This window comes from Cheilinus undulatus, linkage group 8 (genome assembly GCF_018320785.1).
Source record: "Cheilinus undulatus linkage group 8, ASM1832078v1, whole genome shotgun sequence".
NCBI classification, from domain to species: Eukaryota; Metazoa; Chordata; class Actinopteri; order Labriformes; family Labridae; genus Cheilinus; species Cheilinus undulatus.
The window spans coordinates 40,498,183-40,516,806 of NC_054872.1; the positions used below are offsets into that span (position 1 = coordinate 40,498,183).

The 18,624-nt window shown below is 38.1% G+C and overlaps 1 protein-coding gene across 2 annotated transcripts; it reads right to left on the bottom strand.

The window, feature by feature from the left end:
- Positions 1-487: 487 nt before the first annotated feature.
- Positions 488-11,214, bottom strand: psmc4 (proteasome 26S subunit, ATPase 4). 2 transcript variants are annotated; one of them, XM_041794480.1, is made up of 11 exons: positions 11,146-11,214; positions 9,813-9,911; positions 8,891-9,077; positions 6,657-6,803; positions 5,951-6,060; positions 5,698-5,791; positions 3,488-3,655; positions 3,231-3,307; positions 2,240-2,408; positions 798-853; positions 488-644 (listed from the first exon to the last, which is right to left on the bottom strand). In XM_041794480.1, exons 1-11 carry the CDS (start codon positions 11,176-11,178, stop codon positions 531-533), a joined length of 1,254 nt encoding a protein of 417 aa, XP_041650414.1. In that variant the 5' UTR covers positions 11,179-11,214; the 3' UTR covers positions 488-530. The 2 variants fall into 2 exon arrangements, with proteins under 2 accessions (XP_041650414.1, XP_041650415.1); XM_041794481.1 differs by having other exon boundaries at positions 11,089-11,178.
- Positions 11,215-18,624: the final 7,410 nt, after the last annotated feature.

An 18,624-nucleotide genomic window follows, 5' to 3' on the forward strand; every position in this document is an offset into this window, starting at 1 on the left:
TAGCTACTGTGCATGCATAGGGGCCAGATTCTCTTTAAAACGAACTTGCTGACAGGCAGCTCTCATGGCTAATAAACCTACTATTGACATCTCATACTTTAAAAATACCTCACTACCACTTTAATGGTATACAAAAATACACCTCAAAGCACAAAAAGCAATGACCATGGTTTGTTTTTTATGGAAAACATCTTTAATGAATCTTTAAAGTTATGCCTTGTGAAGTGAGTACATATAGATACAAATGTTCTATCCTAGCTACAGTTGGGCCAGATATTTTAGGGAACCAGCAGAGTGCCTGTACAAAAAAAACATCTCATGGTGGTGTGTCTCTTAAAGGCTGGAGACACAGGGCCAAAGCTGACATTAGGCCTTGTGCTGCAGTGAGTAAATTTAGACCAAAATCAATGTCAGTCAGGGACTGCAAATCCATAAAAGACACACTGTAGTTACAGACACACTAACACAAATCAATATTCAACTTGAGTGTCTGGACACCTTTTTTTTTTTTTTCAGGAAATATTTTCTCTCTACTTGTAGAACTCGTGCTCCTGCTCGTCCTTTTTAATGACTGTCTTGTAAGCCTTTTCGAAGTCTTTAGCCAAGACGATATACCTGTTCTCCCGCACAGCCAGCATGCCAGCCTGAGGGAAAAAATAAACAGCAGGAGGAAGCCAAACAACAAATTAAAAGGTGATTAGTTGTATTATACACAAAGATTATTTACATTTCTACTAGCTTTTGTTTAGCCATGCTCCAAGAGAATGTATAAACAAACAGATGAAGTTCAAGCTCACCTCCTGGCAGATAGAGTTGATGTCAGCTCCAGAGATCTTGTCCGGTCGAGCCACATCTGTTCATCAGTTAAGGAAGACTGAACACAGCAAAGTACAAACATCTGTGTATCTGAGTATTATTTAAGCATAAAGGAGCTGCAGTCTCTTATCTTCAGCGCTGTTTAAATTGCAAATGAACCAGCTGTTGTCATTAGTGTTCAGTGTGTCTTTGAGATTCTTTGTTTTTGCATATTTGTTGTTTTGCATGAAATATTTACAGTCCAGAACAACCTCACTTTATCCTGCAAAGCAAGTAAATCAAATAGGATGTATACCTGCACACATAAAATATACTCAAGAGACAGCCTTTATCACTAGTCACAGGGAAAATGCATCTCTCTGTGCCAGTGCAATGAGAAAGAGACTGTCAGACATGACAGCTCACAGAGTCAATAGAAAAAAGAAAATGTGCAGCAACAGAGCAGAAAGACAACTACAACTAGGATGGTCAGGATTTGTTTTAAAGACCATAAAGTGTTCAAGTCCATACTCAAATGACAAGAAGTTCAGCTATAAAATAGGGAAAACTGTCTATAAAAAAATCTTAGTTTGTGGATATTTCATTTAGAGTGGTACAAACAGGCTTTCCTTCACTAGATCACTACCCTGTTGCATTGTTTAGACTGGAAACACAATGACTGCAGCACTTGAGTATTTGACAGACTCCTAGTCTTGAACTGAAACCCACCCAAATACCCTGATCACACAGATGTGTGAGTGCATGTAAACCAGAGAATAAAATACATATGGTTTAGAACCTCCAAAGCTGAAAAATGAAGACTATGTGGAAAAACCGCAGGTTGAGTGTCCACTTGAGGTTGATTGTAAAGGCAAAGGAAATTCCACTAAGATCCCATGTTAAAGGCCCAGTTATAGTGTTATAAAAAATGGTCCTTCAATACTTTCTCTCATGATTTCAACTCATCTCACAGGCTGTTAGGACATGGTGTTAAACCCTGCTTAAATCTGCTGCTTTTTCTAAAACATAACTAACTAAAAGTTGATTAGAATCAGCAATGAAATATGAAGACTGCCATCGTGGGACTTCTGAATCCTTCTTTGGACATCGATGGGTGGAGTTACAGAGTATGTCCATATTTCAAACAGTCTATGCTTGGTACAAGGGAATTATCCTTCATGTAGTGTGAGTCCGCAAGCACCAAACAAACAACAAGGCAAACATTTGCACAACAAAGGAGGCAAAACAAGAGCAGGTTAACTCTGAACATGTGGCCAAGAAAAGTAGTATGAAGTATTCTTGTTTTGCCCTGCTGATTATTTCCTGCTGTGGAAAAATGAGTATCTTAATGGCACCTACTGAAATTTTATTTCCTGTGTGTGAAGATGGTGTGTTATGTTGTGTGGTATAGTCAAGACACACTCTTATTGAACCAAAAGGATACAGTCCTCCAGGTCGACCTCCTCAGAGAGATTCATTTTACTGGTGATGGTGGAGAAAATGAGACGTTTCTGCCTGCGGTCAGGGAGGGGGAACTCAATCTTTCTGTCCAGACGACCAGGACGCAGCAGAGCTGGGTCCAAGGTGTCGGCTCTGTTGGTGGCCATGATCACCTGAAGGGGTGGTTGAAATGTCAGTGATTACATGATGGTAAACTGTACATTTTAAAAACCTGCTTCTGTTTTGCTGATGTGAAGAAAATGGGGTTAAATTTAGGATCTAGGGTAATGGTTTGGAGCTTGTAGCCAGAAATATGGCACCTCATGTAGGCAAGATGATTAATAGCAGTTGAAGCTATGATTTAAGACGGAGTATGTGGCAATGCATCATTTCCTGTGACTAATTTTCCCTGCAAAAAGGTGCATGTAAAACTTTGAGTGGTAAAAATGATTTCAATTCAAAAAAATGTTGATTAAATGTTAAACTTCACATTGTCATTGCTAGTGTGCTACTACAAAATTAAGTTAGAAAAATAGTGGAAAGCAGCAGTAATTGCCATTTTATAGCAGACAAGAGTAAAAAGATAAAAGATACAAAGCCACAGTTGTACAGTTAACACGATTTGTAGAAGTGCCCTGCCTCAGAAACCCCTTAGGAAATTTAATACTTCACAGAAAAACCTTAGTTCCTAGAAATAAGCAGCCACTCTCTTGAAATACCCATGGCTCTCTTTGTGAGCTGTGCTCGCATAAAGCTCAAGGGCAAAATGTGCATTTGAGGTTCTGAAAACTGACAACATGAACCTTCTGGGTGCTTTCTAAGCTGAATGAACCGCCATGAGGCATAGCAACAACGACAAAGTGAAAAAAGGCTGGTTATGTCCCGCTGACGTGGCTCAGGCTCCATCAGTGCCACACCAAGTCAGCAAATACAAAGAAAGTGCAGTCACTGGGGAACAGTTAAGAGCTTTCCTACACAGGTACGACTCCACTCACCTTGACATTAACATTCTGGTCAAAGCCGTCCATTTGATTGAGCAGCTCGAGTAAGATTCTCTGCACCTCTCTGTCAGCTGCAGAAATAAAAAAAAGGAAGATCAGGGGGTACATACTAATGTCTAAAAATGTACAAGCAAACATCTTAAAAAGGTAATTATGAGTTCAGTTTTTAAAAAAGCAATCCCTGAACTCTCCTAACAGTTTAACTTAGTTTTTGATCTGGACAGTATTCAGTTAGCAGCACATGTGCATACCTCCAGTCTGTGCATCAAAACGCTTTGTGGCGATGGCATCAATCTCATCGATGAAGATGATGGCTGGAGCATTTTCCTTTGCCAGCCTGAAGACGTCACGCACCATACGAGGGCCCTCACCCAAATACTTCTGAACAAACTCAGAGCCCACCACACGAATGAATGCCGCTGGAGAAAAAAACAATAGATAAAAAGATTATTTATTTTTACTCATTGTCTGTTGCAGAAATCTATCACAAAATTCTATACAGTATAAGTCCCTTTTAGTATAAAAATCAGTCTTTTTAAAATAGAAATCAATGAATATCTCAAAGATTATATCAGTTCTTTGGATGGGTCATTCTACCTAAAAAAGTCCCATAACATACAATTTTATGAACATTAGTTGACTTTTATGTCTCAACACTGAGTACAATACAAACCTTCCCTTACTGTCTAGTTATATGGACACAATCATTGACCTGTTTCTTAAAGCCTGGGCGATAGAGATGCGTGATATTGGATTTTGCCAATATTTCCAATCTTATTTTAGCTGATACCAACACTGATATATTCACACCTTTTTTAAATGTAAAAAGTGTCTGTGATTCAAAGAGAGGCTGAGTCAAACAGAGCTGAGCGAGAAGCGGGAAAGTCAACAGTCTGGTAGTTGTGTTAAGTTTGGGGCTTAGTCTAAATGTTCAGGGATCACGGCCGGCCTCTTTGACAGTGTAGCACTCAAAGCAATTACCCTTACCCGATGATGCTCCTATATATTTTACCAACATTTTCGGCCAATGTATGATATCCAGCTGCTTCATTCAGCCAATATATCAGCAGTAAATATGATACCAGTATTTAACTTTTTGAGCCAAGATCTGCCAATAAAGACATCATGCTGATAATATCACACATCTCTATGTGATTCTGTTAGTTTTGATAGCACTTGTAAACAATATTTTTAGGTCTTTTATTTAGACACTGCTCATGTTAAGCCAGAGTTTGCAAACTAAAAGAAAAATATCCTGCTGTCTTTCAATAATCAATTTCACTCACTCTAAACCTCTTTGTAGAAAACATAATTCAAAGTATACTTTTCGTCCAAGAGCCATGAATTTTCTTTTGACACTGATCCAGTGGAAGAGATGAAAAGAATTAAATACAAATACAGAGATAATCAATATTCTTCTGATAGTCTGATTTGCTTTTAGGCCTCAGAGACATTCATTTCAGTTAGTTTCTTATGCAGATAAGACTATGTCAAACTGAGTGTTACTGTAAACAAACTACGTAGTGCAATTTTTAAGACAACTTTGCAGCTAAGGCTGGCCACACACATGAAATCACAGACATGAAGATTATTTGAAATTGCTTTCCATTCCATAATCCTCTGAATGCACACACTAGATGACACCGCCAGACTGTGAGACCCCACACCTGCTGCCTGTGGTGATGGTTTCACGGTAAATATTCCCCACACGAGATCTCACAAAAACGAGTGAACGGGACTTCAGAAGAAAAACAAACATGGACGATGATCTAAATGGCTGTCCTGGAGTGTGTTACAGTTGCAGCAAAAAAAGAAAAAAAATAATAGGAAAGAATAATGGTGAAATCCTGGCTGAGATGAAGGTATAGTTGTGCCACCAATATGGTGACTCTACCCACTGCTTGCTCTCATTAGTTATGGCGGGTATTCCATCGAAGGTCTGACCTGTTTGATATTTAGGATTTGAGGCTGGGGAGACTACAGTGCTGTAGAGAGCAGTAAACCAACTGTGTGGGCATCACACACCTGACTATTATTTTGACAATCGTTTCCAATGAACCCCAACTCGGGACGCTGTGGCACAGCCTCAGAGTTTCACCCACAAAAGGAAATTAAATTCACGTTTGTAAAATGCAACTGATAAAATAAATAAATAGACCTCAATTAAAAAAAATAATAAATCGAATTAGGTGGGAAATATCTGAGAATTTATTTATTATTAACCTCTTAATTTTTTATCCCTACTGTAAAGTTGTGTACTCTGGCACTGAGAATATTTGGATATCACATTATCCAGTCTATACTCAGAATGTTGACACTAACCAGGAGACAGTTTTTACAATGGCACCTTGTATTTGCCTTATTCTCTATTGTTGGACAGCAGCAGGTGCACTGATAATTCCCTCATGATGATTGGAGTCTCACTAAGTCAAACACATTTTGGTCTATAAGGGGGACTTGCCTGTCGTGTGGTGTGCCACTGCCTTGGCCAACATGGTCTTTCCACATCCTGGAGGTCCATACATAAGGACACCCCTGGGTGGGTCGATGCCAATCTAAGAAAGAAAACAGACCAGAATTGGTATCTAGTATAGACTGTCGACATTTTTGGAGAGCAAAAACATGTAATTCCATTCACTGTAAAAAGTGAGAATGAAAAAACTGTTAAGATATATTCTGGTTAGTAAAAAGTCTCATTATCTTGAATGTCAGACCTGTTTGTAAAGCTCAAAATGTGTGAGCGGAAGCTCAACAGCTTCTCTGACTTCCTGCTTCTGAATATCCATACCACCAATGTCAGCATACATTACATCAGGCTTCTGGTCTGAAAAGAGAAAAGAAATAACAATTATTACAGCTTTGCCAAATCTGCCCATTTTTGATGATTTCACAAAAATTATATACATACTATTATTTATTATTTATATCTTTATTGGCTTTTGCCTTAGTAGGCAAAAGAGAGTGGGGGTGGTATGCACAAATGGTCACTAAAGGGGAGCTGGGCCAGTGAAAAGTGCATTAAAAAATTTGCTGCTGTGTAACAATTCCTACAAGGAACTGTAGGCATTGTAATTACCCCTAAACAGAATTTAAGCATGAATATAAGCATGAAGGTAGAGCTATAAGGAGAAATGTGTAGAATGTTAATCATAATAGGAGTAAACTAAAACACATTTAAATGGAATATAGAGAAACACCTCTTCTGACAAAACTAAACCAGCACTCTACCTATGTATTTTTAATGTATATGATCTGATCAAGAATTGAAAGGTATTAATGTTTGATAGGACTCAAGACGTGTGTACAAACTATGAATACATCCTTTGTGACACTAATAGAAAGGACCACGGGTGTCTCAGTTGAGGGGCTCCTAACAAGGACTGGAAACCCTCGGGAGGACAGTGGCTCTGAGTGTCTTACCAGAAGTCAGCATCATGATGCTGCTGTCAGCTTCAGGAGGGAGAACATCCACCAGGGCATTGCTGTGCTTGTGCAAAGCCACCGAGGCATTCGGCTTCAGCAGCTCTCTGTCGATGGTGCTCAGGATGCGCACATAGTAGTTGGATCCTGAAGTGAGAACACAAGGACAGAACTCATTACACATTTAAAACATGTACCACATGCTGAATAATTAAAATTTGACAGTGCACAGGACATTTCTCCCAGGTTTTCTTTAAAGACGCTAAAAGGCTGTGCATGGTAAAGCTTTAAATATACAGTTTGTATGCATCATCTGCCTTTTCATTCATTTTTAATTAGATTTATCTATTCATTTATTTATTTTCACAGTCAGTATTTCTGTGTTTTATTGCATACTACATTATTTTCTATCCATCTCTTGGAAATTTAATGCAGCAGGAGAAAAATTGTATTGGCACAGAGGATGTCACCACAATATTGATTTTTACAAACTTCAATTGACTCAAATAAGACATCTTTGAAAATTCTTTTAAAAGACCCAAGGCAACATTAATTTTATTTCAGGATTTACTGGGGGTTTTAAGCAGTAGATAGAGTAGGAAATCAGGGAGAGAGACTGGGGATTGCCATTGGATTGCCAATGACTTCCGTGCATGGGGAACAAACCACTTAAGACTAGACCATCAGCACACTCAAGTCTCTTAAATGGTCAGTCCTCAGCTGAACATGTAGCAGTTTCTAAACTGTAATCTTCAGGACTGTCCCAGCACTTACACTTCATGGAGGATCAAGGATCATGATATGAGGACCGATGAGAGGAAATCTTTGCACTAAAGAAGACGCCTTCTTACTGAATATCACGCACTGATTGGACGGCATTGCAAAGCAAACTTCAGTGAAAATTTACAAAACCAGAGAAGTTCATAATAAAAAGGAGAAATGGACGTTAAAATACTGAACTGATTATAAACGTCCCAAATTTCAAAAGAGTCTATATTTGATAAGGTGGGATATAAAAAACATTTCAAATGAGTATTCACAACAAAATATTCAGCATAGGTTTAATCAAATCAATACAACAGTATTTCACTGGAGTGTATTATTAATTAATTTGTTTTCTGATTCACTTTTAAACAAACCAAAAATTGTAGCTCTAAAAATGAGAAGAATCTTAAAAGCATTTCCTTTCAGTGACAGTTATTTTCTACGTTTATTGGATCATGAGGAGCATTAAAGCCTGACAGAGTGGGAGTGTGTGTTGTTAATGAACTATAAACAACAATTAAGTCAGTGAGCATCAGGTTCATCATTGTTACGATTTAAATATTTTTCTAAACTTACAATTAACAAAATCATTTCCATTGCGTCTGAAACTCCATGAGAGATCTATGTTTATCAATACTGTTCAAAATCTGATGATCATCAAATAACCCTCAAATCAAATAATTGATTAAGAATTTTATAGGAATGCATTTTAAAAATCATCGGTGTTTCCCCCCCATCAACTGAATGCATGTTGTCCGTCATGCAGTGGGGTGAGCCTATGGCTTCAACACTCCTTAAAAAATCCCCACACTGCACAAGCTGTGCCAAGTTGTGCCAAATTCATTACCCATCCCCATAGACAGCTGTAGCTGCCAACATAAACTGAAGCCACTATGCATGACGCTGCAGAGGAAAAGACATCTCACATCTCTTAAGACATTTAAAACTATGCAGTTATTGTGTTCTCTATTCTATTCTCTGTTCATTTATTTTTTGAGATCAAAATTTTCTTTGTGAAACATCCTCAGGTTTATTTTAAATATGGTGCACTTTTTTAGATTTATAATAGGTTTTTTTGTGCCATTGTTTGACTGCTAAGAAAATGGATGAGTCAGAAATCAAGAAGAGATTGAATGAGGAATGACATGCAGGTAAGTCAGATTGAAACCACAGCCACCTGCCCCTGGACCACAGCCTCCACCTATGGAATATGTGAATCAAATGCCAAGCCACTGACATAGGGTGGACTTTTCCAACTTGTGAAAAGATCTAGAGCAAAGAAAAGGCTTTCCATCCCCAACATATCTTCCAAACATTCCTCTTGTGACAACGTGAACTGCAAGTGATGCTTTTTGGGATTTCTAGCCAACCCAACACGACTAGATGCCCAAATTAATTTTGATCAAAATTAGAATTTAGAGCACATTATTCTCATCATATGGAGGCTGTATATATGAATTCTTCCTTACCTGTAGTGGAACCAACAATGGCTGTATTCTGGTCAACAGCTTCCAAGAACTGGCCAATGACCAGTGGGATGCTCTGTATCCTCTTCACCTCCTCCTGGGCGTGGAGGAACTCTTTCTTCAAGTTCTTCTGTTCATCTTTGATATACTCCTCCTGCACCTCCAGGAACTCCAGCTCCTGCTGCAGCTTCTAAAAACACACAATAAAATGACAGCACAAAGGAGGATGAGCAGATGTTCTAAATGAAACATCAAATATCTGAGATACGACCAAAGTAAAAGTCTGTGAGAACAATAAAACTTCAAAGAAAGAACAACCAGGCGAGATGCAGATCAACAGTGCAGTATACAGTAAAGTTGAAATAGCAAACAATTTTTCGTTTAGATGATGATGTAGCTTTCTACAAACTTCAAATACTAAAACAGAAATAACTTTTTATGCATTTAACATATCTAATGTCATCAATGTGAAATATCTAAAATATTTTACCACTTTTAGAAATCAAACCATAGATTTACACACATATTCAACAATAAGTGTGTAGGGATGCATGATATTGGATTTTTGCCCATATCAGATATGCTCAAATTTCCTAACTCAATTTGGCCATTACAGATACATAAACACAAATTTCTATTGTAGAGGAGAGAGGAGAAGGGAAGTAGTAGCTTCACTGCAAATGTTCAAGGGTCATAATGGGCTTCCCAACTTCATCTGATCATAAGCATAAATATATATTTTTATCAATCTACACCTACATTCATACTAATATATATATTGATATGGTATTTATTTTTTTTCAAGCTAATATCTGCCAGTGCCAGTGTCATGCCAAAAACACTGTGTAGTCTAGTAATACATTTAAATATGTTTGCTGAGGTACAGCTAAAATGTTCAATATAAATTTATAACCAGGTTTCAGACCTTGTATCTGCTGTAAAGGTCCTCGAGATCTTCTGGTTCTGGGGCCAGAAAGGAAAGCCCCGTCTGGGGTCTGGAGATCAGCACTGCTGGCATATCTTCCTGTTAAAATGACAAAAACACAAAAATAATTAAAGTGGGAAAAAAAAGCCATTTCTAAGTTAAATGAACATGAACCAAGTGACAAAATGTTGACATTTGTCTTTTAACTTCGACTTATATAAACGACCAGATTCACAATGTCAACATGTTGTTTACAAAGATATAATATTGTAACTCGAAGTAAAAATGATCTAAAGTGCCCCATACTATGAAAATTCCCCATATTTTCAAAAGATTATGTAGAGATAAAAAAGCACATTATTGTGGTTTTTCTTAATGTCATTGGTCTTTACTGAGCAATAGATCTAGAATCTGTCATTTCTGAAAATCAACAAGCTCTTAATATATATATTAGACGGTATAAACAATATCTTCTAAACCTATATAGTGTTTGAAAATATATCAATATCTTCACAATAAAACAAACAAGGGTTGCAATAATAGAAGTACTAGTAAAATCAAATAATCTAGCTACCACAGCAACAAAAACAGAAGTCTTGAACATCAAATATTAGGCCCATTCTTGATGTCAACAAAATTCCCTACCCATTCGCGCTATCTAAATAGTGCTCAGGCGTTTTTTCTGCTTGTTTTTGATGAATCTCATCTTCTACTTGTATAACAAACGAGCAAGGTATCGAAAAGCAGGTATGTTGACAACCTTCACCAAGCTCATCTCACCCAAATAGAGAAGAAATATATGTGTGGAAAGATGCTTTAGTCCAGGAACAAAGAAAAAAAAATCGAATCCAACTCTTCGATTAAAACAACAACACGAGTTTACAGTGACAGTTAGTACAACAGCTAGTCTATCAGAGACAAACAGTGGTTTAGCTAACCTTAGCTCGTGAACAACTAGCTGACTATAACCGTTCACGTAAGGAATATCTGGATATTTAAAGAGAAATGCGACGGACTGGGGTGCAATAAAACCATTCACCACAGGATTAAAAACTAATTCGTTTAATTTTCTAAAACCCTATATCGAAGAACTACTTGAGCACAAATTATGCTAATGCTAAAAGCTAGCTTACTTGCATGACATAGCAACCTCACAGAGCAGAGAATGAATAGGCAGGTTTACGGATCAACTGTTTACACGAGCTAACTAATAATTAAAGATTACGACAAAATATCAACAACAAAGACTTTGAAATATAGATCCTCAAACGCCTACCACAGAAACTTTGACAATTTTAAGTAGAAAACAGGAAACAATGTCACTGATTCATACCGGGCTCTTTTCTACAGCTACGGTATCCTCCATGTTGAAATATGCCTACCGAATGACGTGATGACGCACAACGTAGCAAGAAGATTGTGGGTAATGGAGTTCAAGGCAGGGCTCTGTGCTAGAGTGCTTGTTTAGGCAGCCTAGAGCAGTGGTTCTTAACTGGTCTAGCCTCAGGACCCACCACCAGGTCCTGAATGAGCAATCACACTCTCTATTGAAAAAAAAAAATCTATAAAATGAAACAAATATATTTTTAGTATCTCATTTCATTTATTAGGTGTTTTTGGTAACTGATTAGCCACTTTAGGGCATTTTTTTTAATCATTTATCAGATTTTTTTAGCTGTGTTTTTTGGGTCATTATTCCATTAGAGGTCCCATGACCTGAGACTGAGACCAAGCTTTCTGACAGTGGGCAGCACATTTTGCACCAGAATGCCTTAATACTTTAAGATTTCGTTGTACCCTGCACAGATTCAAGCAGATGGCAGATGCAGAAAAGCAGCCCCAGAACATCATGTGCTAATGTATTAAAATATCAAGAAATAACCTTGTTGGTCATATTTTGTTCCATATTTGGTACAAACTTTAACCCCTTAACGCCTGTTGTCGCATATTTGATACATACTTTTATGATGCCTCTATCTAATCAATATGCTCAATAAATTACTCAAAAAAAAACAAAACTTCTGAATACTCAAGAATGGCTTTGAACAAAACATGGACTCCTCTGAAGTGGCTTTCTGTGAGCCCTGATATAAATCCTATTGAACATCTGTGGAAGAAGCTGAAACATGCAGCCTTAAATCTGTGACAGCTGGAGCAGTTTGACTCACAAGGAGTGGACCAAAATACCTGTGGACAGTCGTTTGATTGCAGTGATTGCCTCAAAAGGTTGAGCCGCAAAATATTAAGGGTACCATCATTTTTGTCCAGGACAGTTTCCTTATTTTTTTTTCTTTTTTTCCTTTTTAACAATTCTGTTGAACCACAATTCAAAAGCAATGTCTGATTTTCATGACTTGATTTTCAGTTACTTTCTATTGATCATTACTATTTTCAGTTTCAAGGTATTTCAGTGACCATTGTGGGTTTTTCTGAGGGGTACCAACAATTTTGTCCACGTGTGTGTAACAGACCCCACGCATGGGGCATGCATGCGGATTTGAGATCCTGTAAAACAGGAGACAGTCCTTTTGCTGCAAGCGCTCTGCTGCCATCTAGTGGTGGGTGTGGCACACAACATTTTAGCCTCTAAAGTTACAGAGAACCAAATTGGAGGTCTGTATCAGTTTACAATATTGTAACAATTTTAAAATAATTAAAATAAAAGACAGAAACATTTTAAAAACCAAAGGTTGTGACCACATATTTTATGGGTGTCACATGTGTATTAAAATTTATTAAAGTCCATGAGTTAAAAAAAGAATACATGCCAAAATCTGTGACACAAGTTTTCTGTGATTTACAGGACAAAATGGTGAATCAAGTCCATCCCTGCACGTGGAAAAAAATCTTAAACATGTGCAAGAGGGATACAGGAAGTGTCATGTATTCTGCCGCAGAGCAACGGGTCTTTACACCTCTGCAGTGCCAGTGTGAAATGCATGGGCTTAAAATTCACCCTTGAGTGCTTTCGATTTAACTAAAAATCGAAAATATAAGAATGTATGAAGTTATCTATTTTCCAATGTGGGAGTGGGGGACTTGGAAAATATGCATCATTATCTCTCAGTGTTTAGCTGAATAAGCAGGCCTCTAAGTCTGTCTCTGTGAGGGTAACAGTGTGTCAGAGAGTGACAGTAAGTCCTGGTCTGCTTCTTTATTAGTAATCAATGCTGAAAAGTTTAAGATGAGGTAAAACTGAAATCACAATAACAGAAAGAAAATAGTCAGGCAACTTCTTTTGATACCAAGGACTCCAAAACAAACATTTCGACAGACTACACAAAAGTTATATTTTATTTTTCACTAAAGAACACGTACAAAAATCTCTCCCATTTTGTAGTCTTCCTTTGCACTGTTGTCTTTATTGGGCAAAGTTAAGCATACTGAAATATAATAGTTACATCTTTTATTATTACTATTCTAAGGACCACATCCTGTGAAGGTGCTATTCATACAAGACTCTGATTTTCCAAAGTATTTTTTCAAACTGACAAAGAAGAATATGAATCTCACTAAATAAAATAATAATCATCATTTGCAGAGGGTAGGTAGTGTTTTCATGACATAAGTGATGAAGCAGAGGTAGATGAGAGTCTTATTTTGCACGTGTTACTGTTGAATAACTTTTTTTTAAAGATTTCAGAGGAAGTGGGGTTTGTGGTGGTGGTGGTGGTGGTGGGTGGTATATATTCTTGTACTTGACTTAACTGCACTCAGAGCAGGTGGTGCATGGTGTTTTAAAAGTGTGCGAGATGTATCGCAGCTTCAAACCGACAAGATGGGTGCAGACAGCACAGGTGTTTCTCTGCCTGATGGTCACAGGTAAGACATTTTAAATTTGGATATTAGAATGAATGTACAGTGCTTAACAAATTTATTAGATGGCCTGTCATATTTGTCTTGAAGACCATCTGGCATCATGAAGTGCTTCAATGCAGACTCTTTCGTTTTCAGTGAGCTCTCCACGTTTTTACCATTTTGAACAGGAATGAGGGATTTCAAACTGAATTCACCCAAATTTGAGCCGCTCACTGGGCTTCTCTGAGAAGTCAGAAATTAATCAAGCATAACATTCAACCACTAAAACTCATAATTCGGCATATTAATCAAGAATGTGCTTTACTATTTTTTCAGTTTTCTTGTAAATCAGTCAATTTGAAAATTCATGTATAACAATAATAATTATATTTTAGCATTAAAAATATCATTTGGGTTAAAGAGCTTCTACATATTGGTGTATTAACCATTGCAGAAAAATAAAAAATGATTTGTTATTTACCAATGCTGTTAATTTAGGGCAGCTGTGGCATAAACCTTACTTTGGTTAGGGTTAGGGTGGTCTAATAAATTTGTTAAGTACTGTATGTATATTCTTTCAAGGCACATTAAGCTTATATTTCATTTGACAGTAAGTTTTGCAGCTTCCCCTCGCATGGTTTTTATCAAATCTACTTTTAAGAACAGACTTTTGATCTTATTTCTGAAAGTGATGGAGTTTCATACAGGTGTTACACATGTTCCATGGACATTAGTGTGTTTGAACACACTCATGGTGTATTTTCTTATTATTTCATAACAAACAGCTTCAGGCAACAAGTTTTGCAGATGAATCTGATCTTAAGCTGAGAAACAAATTCTCCATTTGGTCCATGATAAAACCAAGGAGAGCGAGACCTTAAGATCATCCCATAGTGGTCAATCTTTGAATATTAACCAGTTGTTTATCATGTTTGGGGCACTTCTGGCTGAACAGACGCTTCAGTTCTCCGGGTGTCATAGTTATTCTGACAACTCAAAAATGTTCATAGAAATTTAGATCATCATTATTTGTAGCATCTTTGAAACTCTTGTAGTCCACAGCACTGGAGGTCAGTGCACCATCTATTGTTTGGTTGTAATGTGGTACTGAATGTTCTTATGCAACATTCTTTGGGACAGCTGTCAGAAACCGGTGAATTTTGCAGATATTTTGTACCAACTTACATCATAATCCTGTTTTTTCAAAATCCACATGATTCAGTGATAAAAACTCAAATGCAAAACATCAATATTTTCAACAGTTTTAATTCTTTATCTGTAAACAGCTTTCTTTGTAATGATTCTTTTCTTTTTTTACAAAATTAAATGATTGTTACTCTACTACGCTAACCTGTTGAAATGAAAGGAACCTGTCTTGTGATGACCTTTGATGGTAAATTCTCAGCTCATCAAAACATGTGTTCTCAGAAGAGAGAGCTCAACAACTAATGCTGAAATCCAGTATATAAGACACAGATCCTCGTGGCTAAAACTCCACTGAAGCTAAAGAAAACCCCCAGTCCAAAACAGTCTAATTTCACTTCTTCTCTGGGCTTCTTTAAAATCATTTTTTTGATACTGGGAATTCTCAGTTCATTATTTAAGTTTCTTTGGAAACTACAACCAATCAGGAAGCAGAATCGTATTATATTGGCTGAAAAGGTACACAGCTCTGTCTGAAATGCAATTTATGAATCTTTCTTTAAACTTTAGATGATATACAGAGATTTGACTTGAGATGAGCAAGCCCTACTGAGTTCAATCTCCCAGCTTGACCCCTATATTGTGGAACTCCAGCCCCCCCCCCCCATACATAAAGCACTGTGGCCTTTCTATGCATTTCCAGGTTGAACAGGGACCAGGCATGCTGCTCAACACACAAACCTCAGTGGGTAACTTCTTGTTTTGAACTGAGGACTGTTCATTAAAAATGGCACTCCTGAAAGTGTATGTACAAACCAAAACATGGTTTCAAAAAGGAATTTTACACATTTTACACAAAAAGAGAGAAAAGCTGTTAAAAGTGCCCTTCCTGGTTAATGCTTACCCAGGATGCTTTGTTAGATGCACACAGTATTTTAAAGATAATTTTTGGACTTTGTGCTTTTATTCCTCAAGGATAGCTGAGGAAGGACAGGAAATACTAGGAGAGAGAATAGGGGAAGACACGGAACAGCGCAAAAACAAGGAATTAAACCCGCAACCAGTGCGGGGTCTGCTCTACCAATTGAGCTAGACTGGCATCCAGGAAAGCCACTTTTAACAGCTTTTCTCCCTCATCCTGTATTGACACCGCCCACAAATAAAGGAATGCTCATTTCATCGACTGAAGGAAATACTTGCCTTGCAGTTTTCTGGTTCACATCCTGGTTGGACAGATCTTTTCTATGTTGAGTTTGCAAGTGTGGGGTCTTTCTGGCTGCTAAGGCTTACTCCCAAAGTCCAAAGTCATGGTTTGGTTAAATGGTGACCAGACCAGGATGTACCTTCTCCAAGTGGCAGCTGGGACTGTGGATTGGCTTCAGTCACATGTGATCCCAAACGGGGCAAACCCAGTGGCTGAGTATCTCTGTTGAAGACAAAGTGATGGTAACTTTAAACAGGAAATAACAACGGTTAACCAACGTCATTGTTTTATTTCTGGCTGTTTTTCAGGTAGTTTGTCCCTGGTCTCAGTCCACCAGCCTCCTGTGATTCCCTCTGCTCTGGGTCGTGATGTTGCACTGCAGTGTCAGCTCATTCTATCCACCAATGAGAACTTGACGGCCAGCCCAATTCTGTATTGGTACCACGTGAAAGGAGGCACTACCGATGCCAGTCTTTGGCCCCAATCTGAGAAATACCAGGGCCGTGTAGAACTAATGGACAATAACACAAACTCCTTCAACAAGTCCATTCTGCTCAAGAACGTCCAGTGGGCTGACAGCGGGAAGTACCTGTGCAAAATGTCTTTAGTCAAAGAAAACCAAAGGTTCAGAAAGCAGGGAGAACAAACTTTACTGATGGTTCATGGTAAATAAAATGTTTCATATACTTTGTTTCCAATGCTTTGCTGTAAAGACTGAAAAATACACCAGCACATTCTTCATCTGCAAGATGTATCATGTCGTATTGTGTTGTTTCATATTGTGACTTCCCCTGCAATTCCCTAGCCTAGATGAAATAAGCAGTTAAAGGCATCCATAAATTAATTGTTAAACATACATAATAGTAGAAATAGAAAAAAACTATTATTATTTTGCAGTTTGTTTCTGTATGTAGATAAATCAACAGTCTTCATGGTAGCCTTTTTCAAAAATGAGAAATATTCCCCTCTGGACCTAACTTGTGTTTCTACATGTCTTTGTTTGTGACTATTTTCAGACACCATGATCTTTAAACCCACCGTTCACAATGACTCCCTGCTCTCCTGTGAAGTAAACATGACCTGGGATCCTGCGCTGCTTCTGTCCATTTCTTACAATGGAGTCAAACTCCAAAGCAAGGACTCCACTCCAAAAGGTGCAGCTTCAGATCTGCCGTACGTCATGCTGTCTGAGAGGGTATCTGTGAGGGACAGAGGAAACTACGAGTGTCAGCTACACCTGAACTCAGACCTGATAACAAAAAGCAGCTTCCAGTACAATCAACCTGGTAAATATCTCCATCCTGATCTGCTCGTGTTTCTCACGACATATTTCCTGCTGTGCACTTCAAACAGGATAAAAGGGTATTGTTTATTTTGCCAAGCATTCTGCTCTCTTTGTTATGTTAAATCCTATAATTGTGTAAATGCACCAGCACTGTAGATCACAGATGAAAACTGTCACCTAAAATAATCTGTCTTTGACTTGCATAGCTTTCAGATAAATTTGGATTTATTTTCATGAACCCAGATGCAACTCTCTTCCCACATAGATCTGCAGTAAATTAGGAAGGAAATATTTTAATGGCTAGCATGAAGATTTTCATGTTCACCATTTGGACAAAAGTATTTGGCCACATCTGTTATTACTGGATTGATTAAGGGGTTTTTAACTGAACACAGGTGTATAAAATCAAACACCTAGCCATGCAGTCTCCATTTGAAAACATTCGTGATACAAAATGGTTCATTCTGAAGAGCTCAGTGACTCCAAGTGCAGTACTGTGATGGATGGCACCTTTACCATAACATGGTTCGTGACATTATATTCCAAGGTCAACTGTAAGTGACACTATTAGAAAGTGGAAGCATTTAGGAACAACAGCAACTCAGCCATGAAGTGGAAGACCATGTAAAACCACAGAGTGGGGTAAACGACTGCTAAAAGTTACCAACACTCTGTTGATTCAATAGCTGAAGAGTTTTAAACTTCCACTGGCATTTATGTAAGCTCAAAAACTGTGCCTCGAAGTTTCATGGTGTGGGTCTCCATGTCCAAGCAGCTGCATGCAAACCTCACATCCCCAAGTCCAATCTGGGTTTGGCAGATGGCTGGGAATGTTACCTGCCCTGCTGCATTGTGCCAACTGTGAAGTTTGGTGGACAGATAAAGGTATGGGGCTGTTTTTCAGGGTCTGGGCTAGACCCTTTATCTCCAGTGAAGGGACATCTTAATGCTTCAGCATACCAGGACATTCTGGACAATACCATGCTTCCAACTTTGTGGCAACAGTTTGGGGAAGGCTCTTTTCTGTTCCAACATGACTAGGCCCCGGTGCCCAGTCATGTTGGAACTCGATATATAAACGCTCTGTTGTAAAAGTTCAGGTTTTTTGGCCAAACATGTCCTATAGACACCCGTACACTCTGCTTCATCTTCTTTCTAATAAAGTCTCAAATCATCTATTTTTTCCACTCAGGGACTGAAGAAATGCTGGATTCTGTTAAAAATGTTTCAGATCTAACTCCAGCTCTGGTGGTCACTGGTGAGTCTCTCCTACAGGTTGCAAGCACAAATGTATTTTATTCTCTGTGAAAAGACTAATTAACAACAAAAATGAAAGACATTTGACATGTATCAGGCAGTATTTTGGCTTCATATCTGGTCAG

Coding starts and splice junctions, on each gene's coding strand:
- psmc4 (XM_041794480.1), bottom strand. CDS start 11,178: ATGGAGGATACCGTAGCTGTAGAAAAGAGCCCG. Junction 9,912..11,145: donor TAGCTGTAGAAAAGAGCCCG/GTATGAATCAGT, acceptor TCATTTTAACAG/GAAGATATGCCAGCAGTGCT. Junction 6,061..6,656: donor CATCATGATGCTGACTTCTG/GTAAGACACTCA, acceptor TTCTCTTTTCAG/ACCAGAAGCCTGATGTAATG.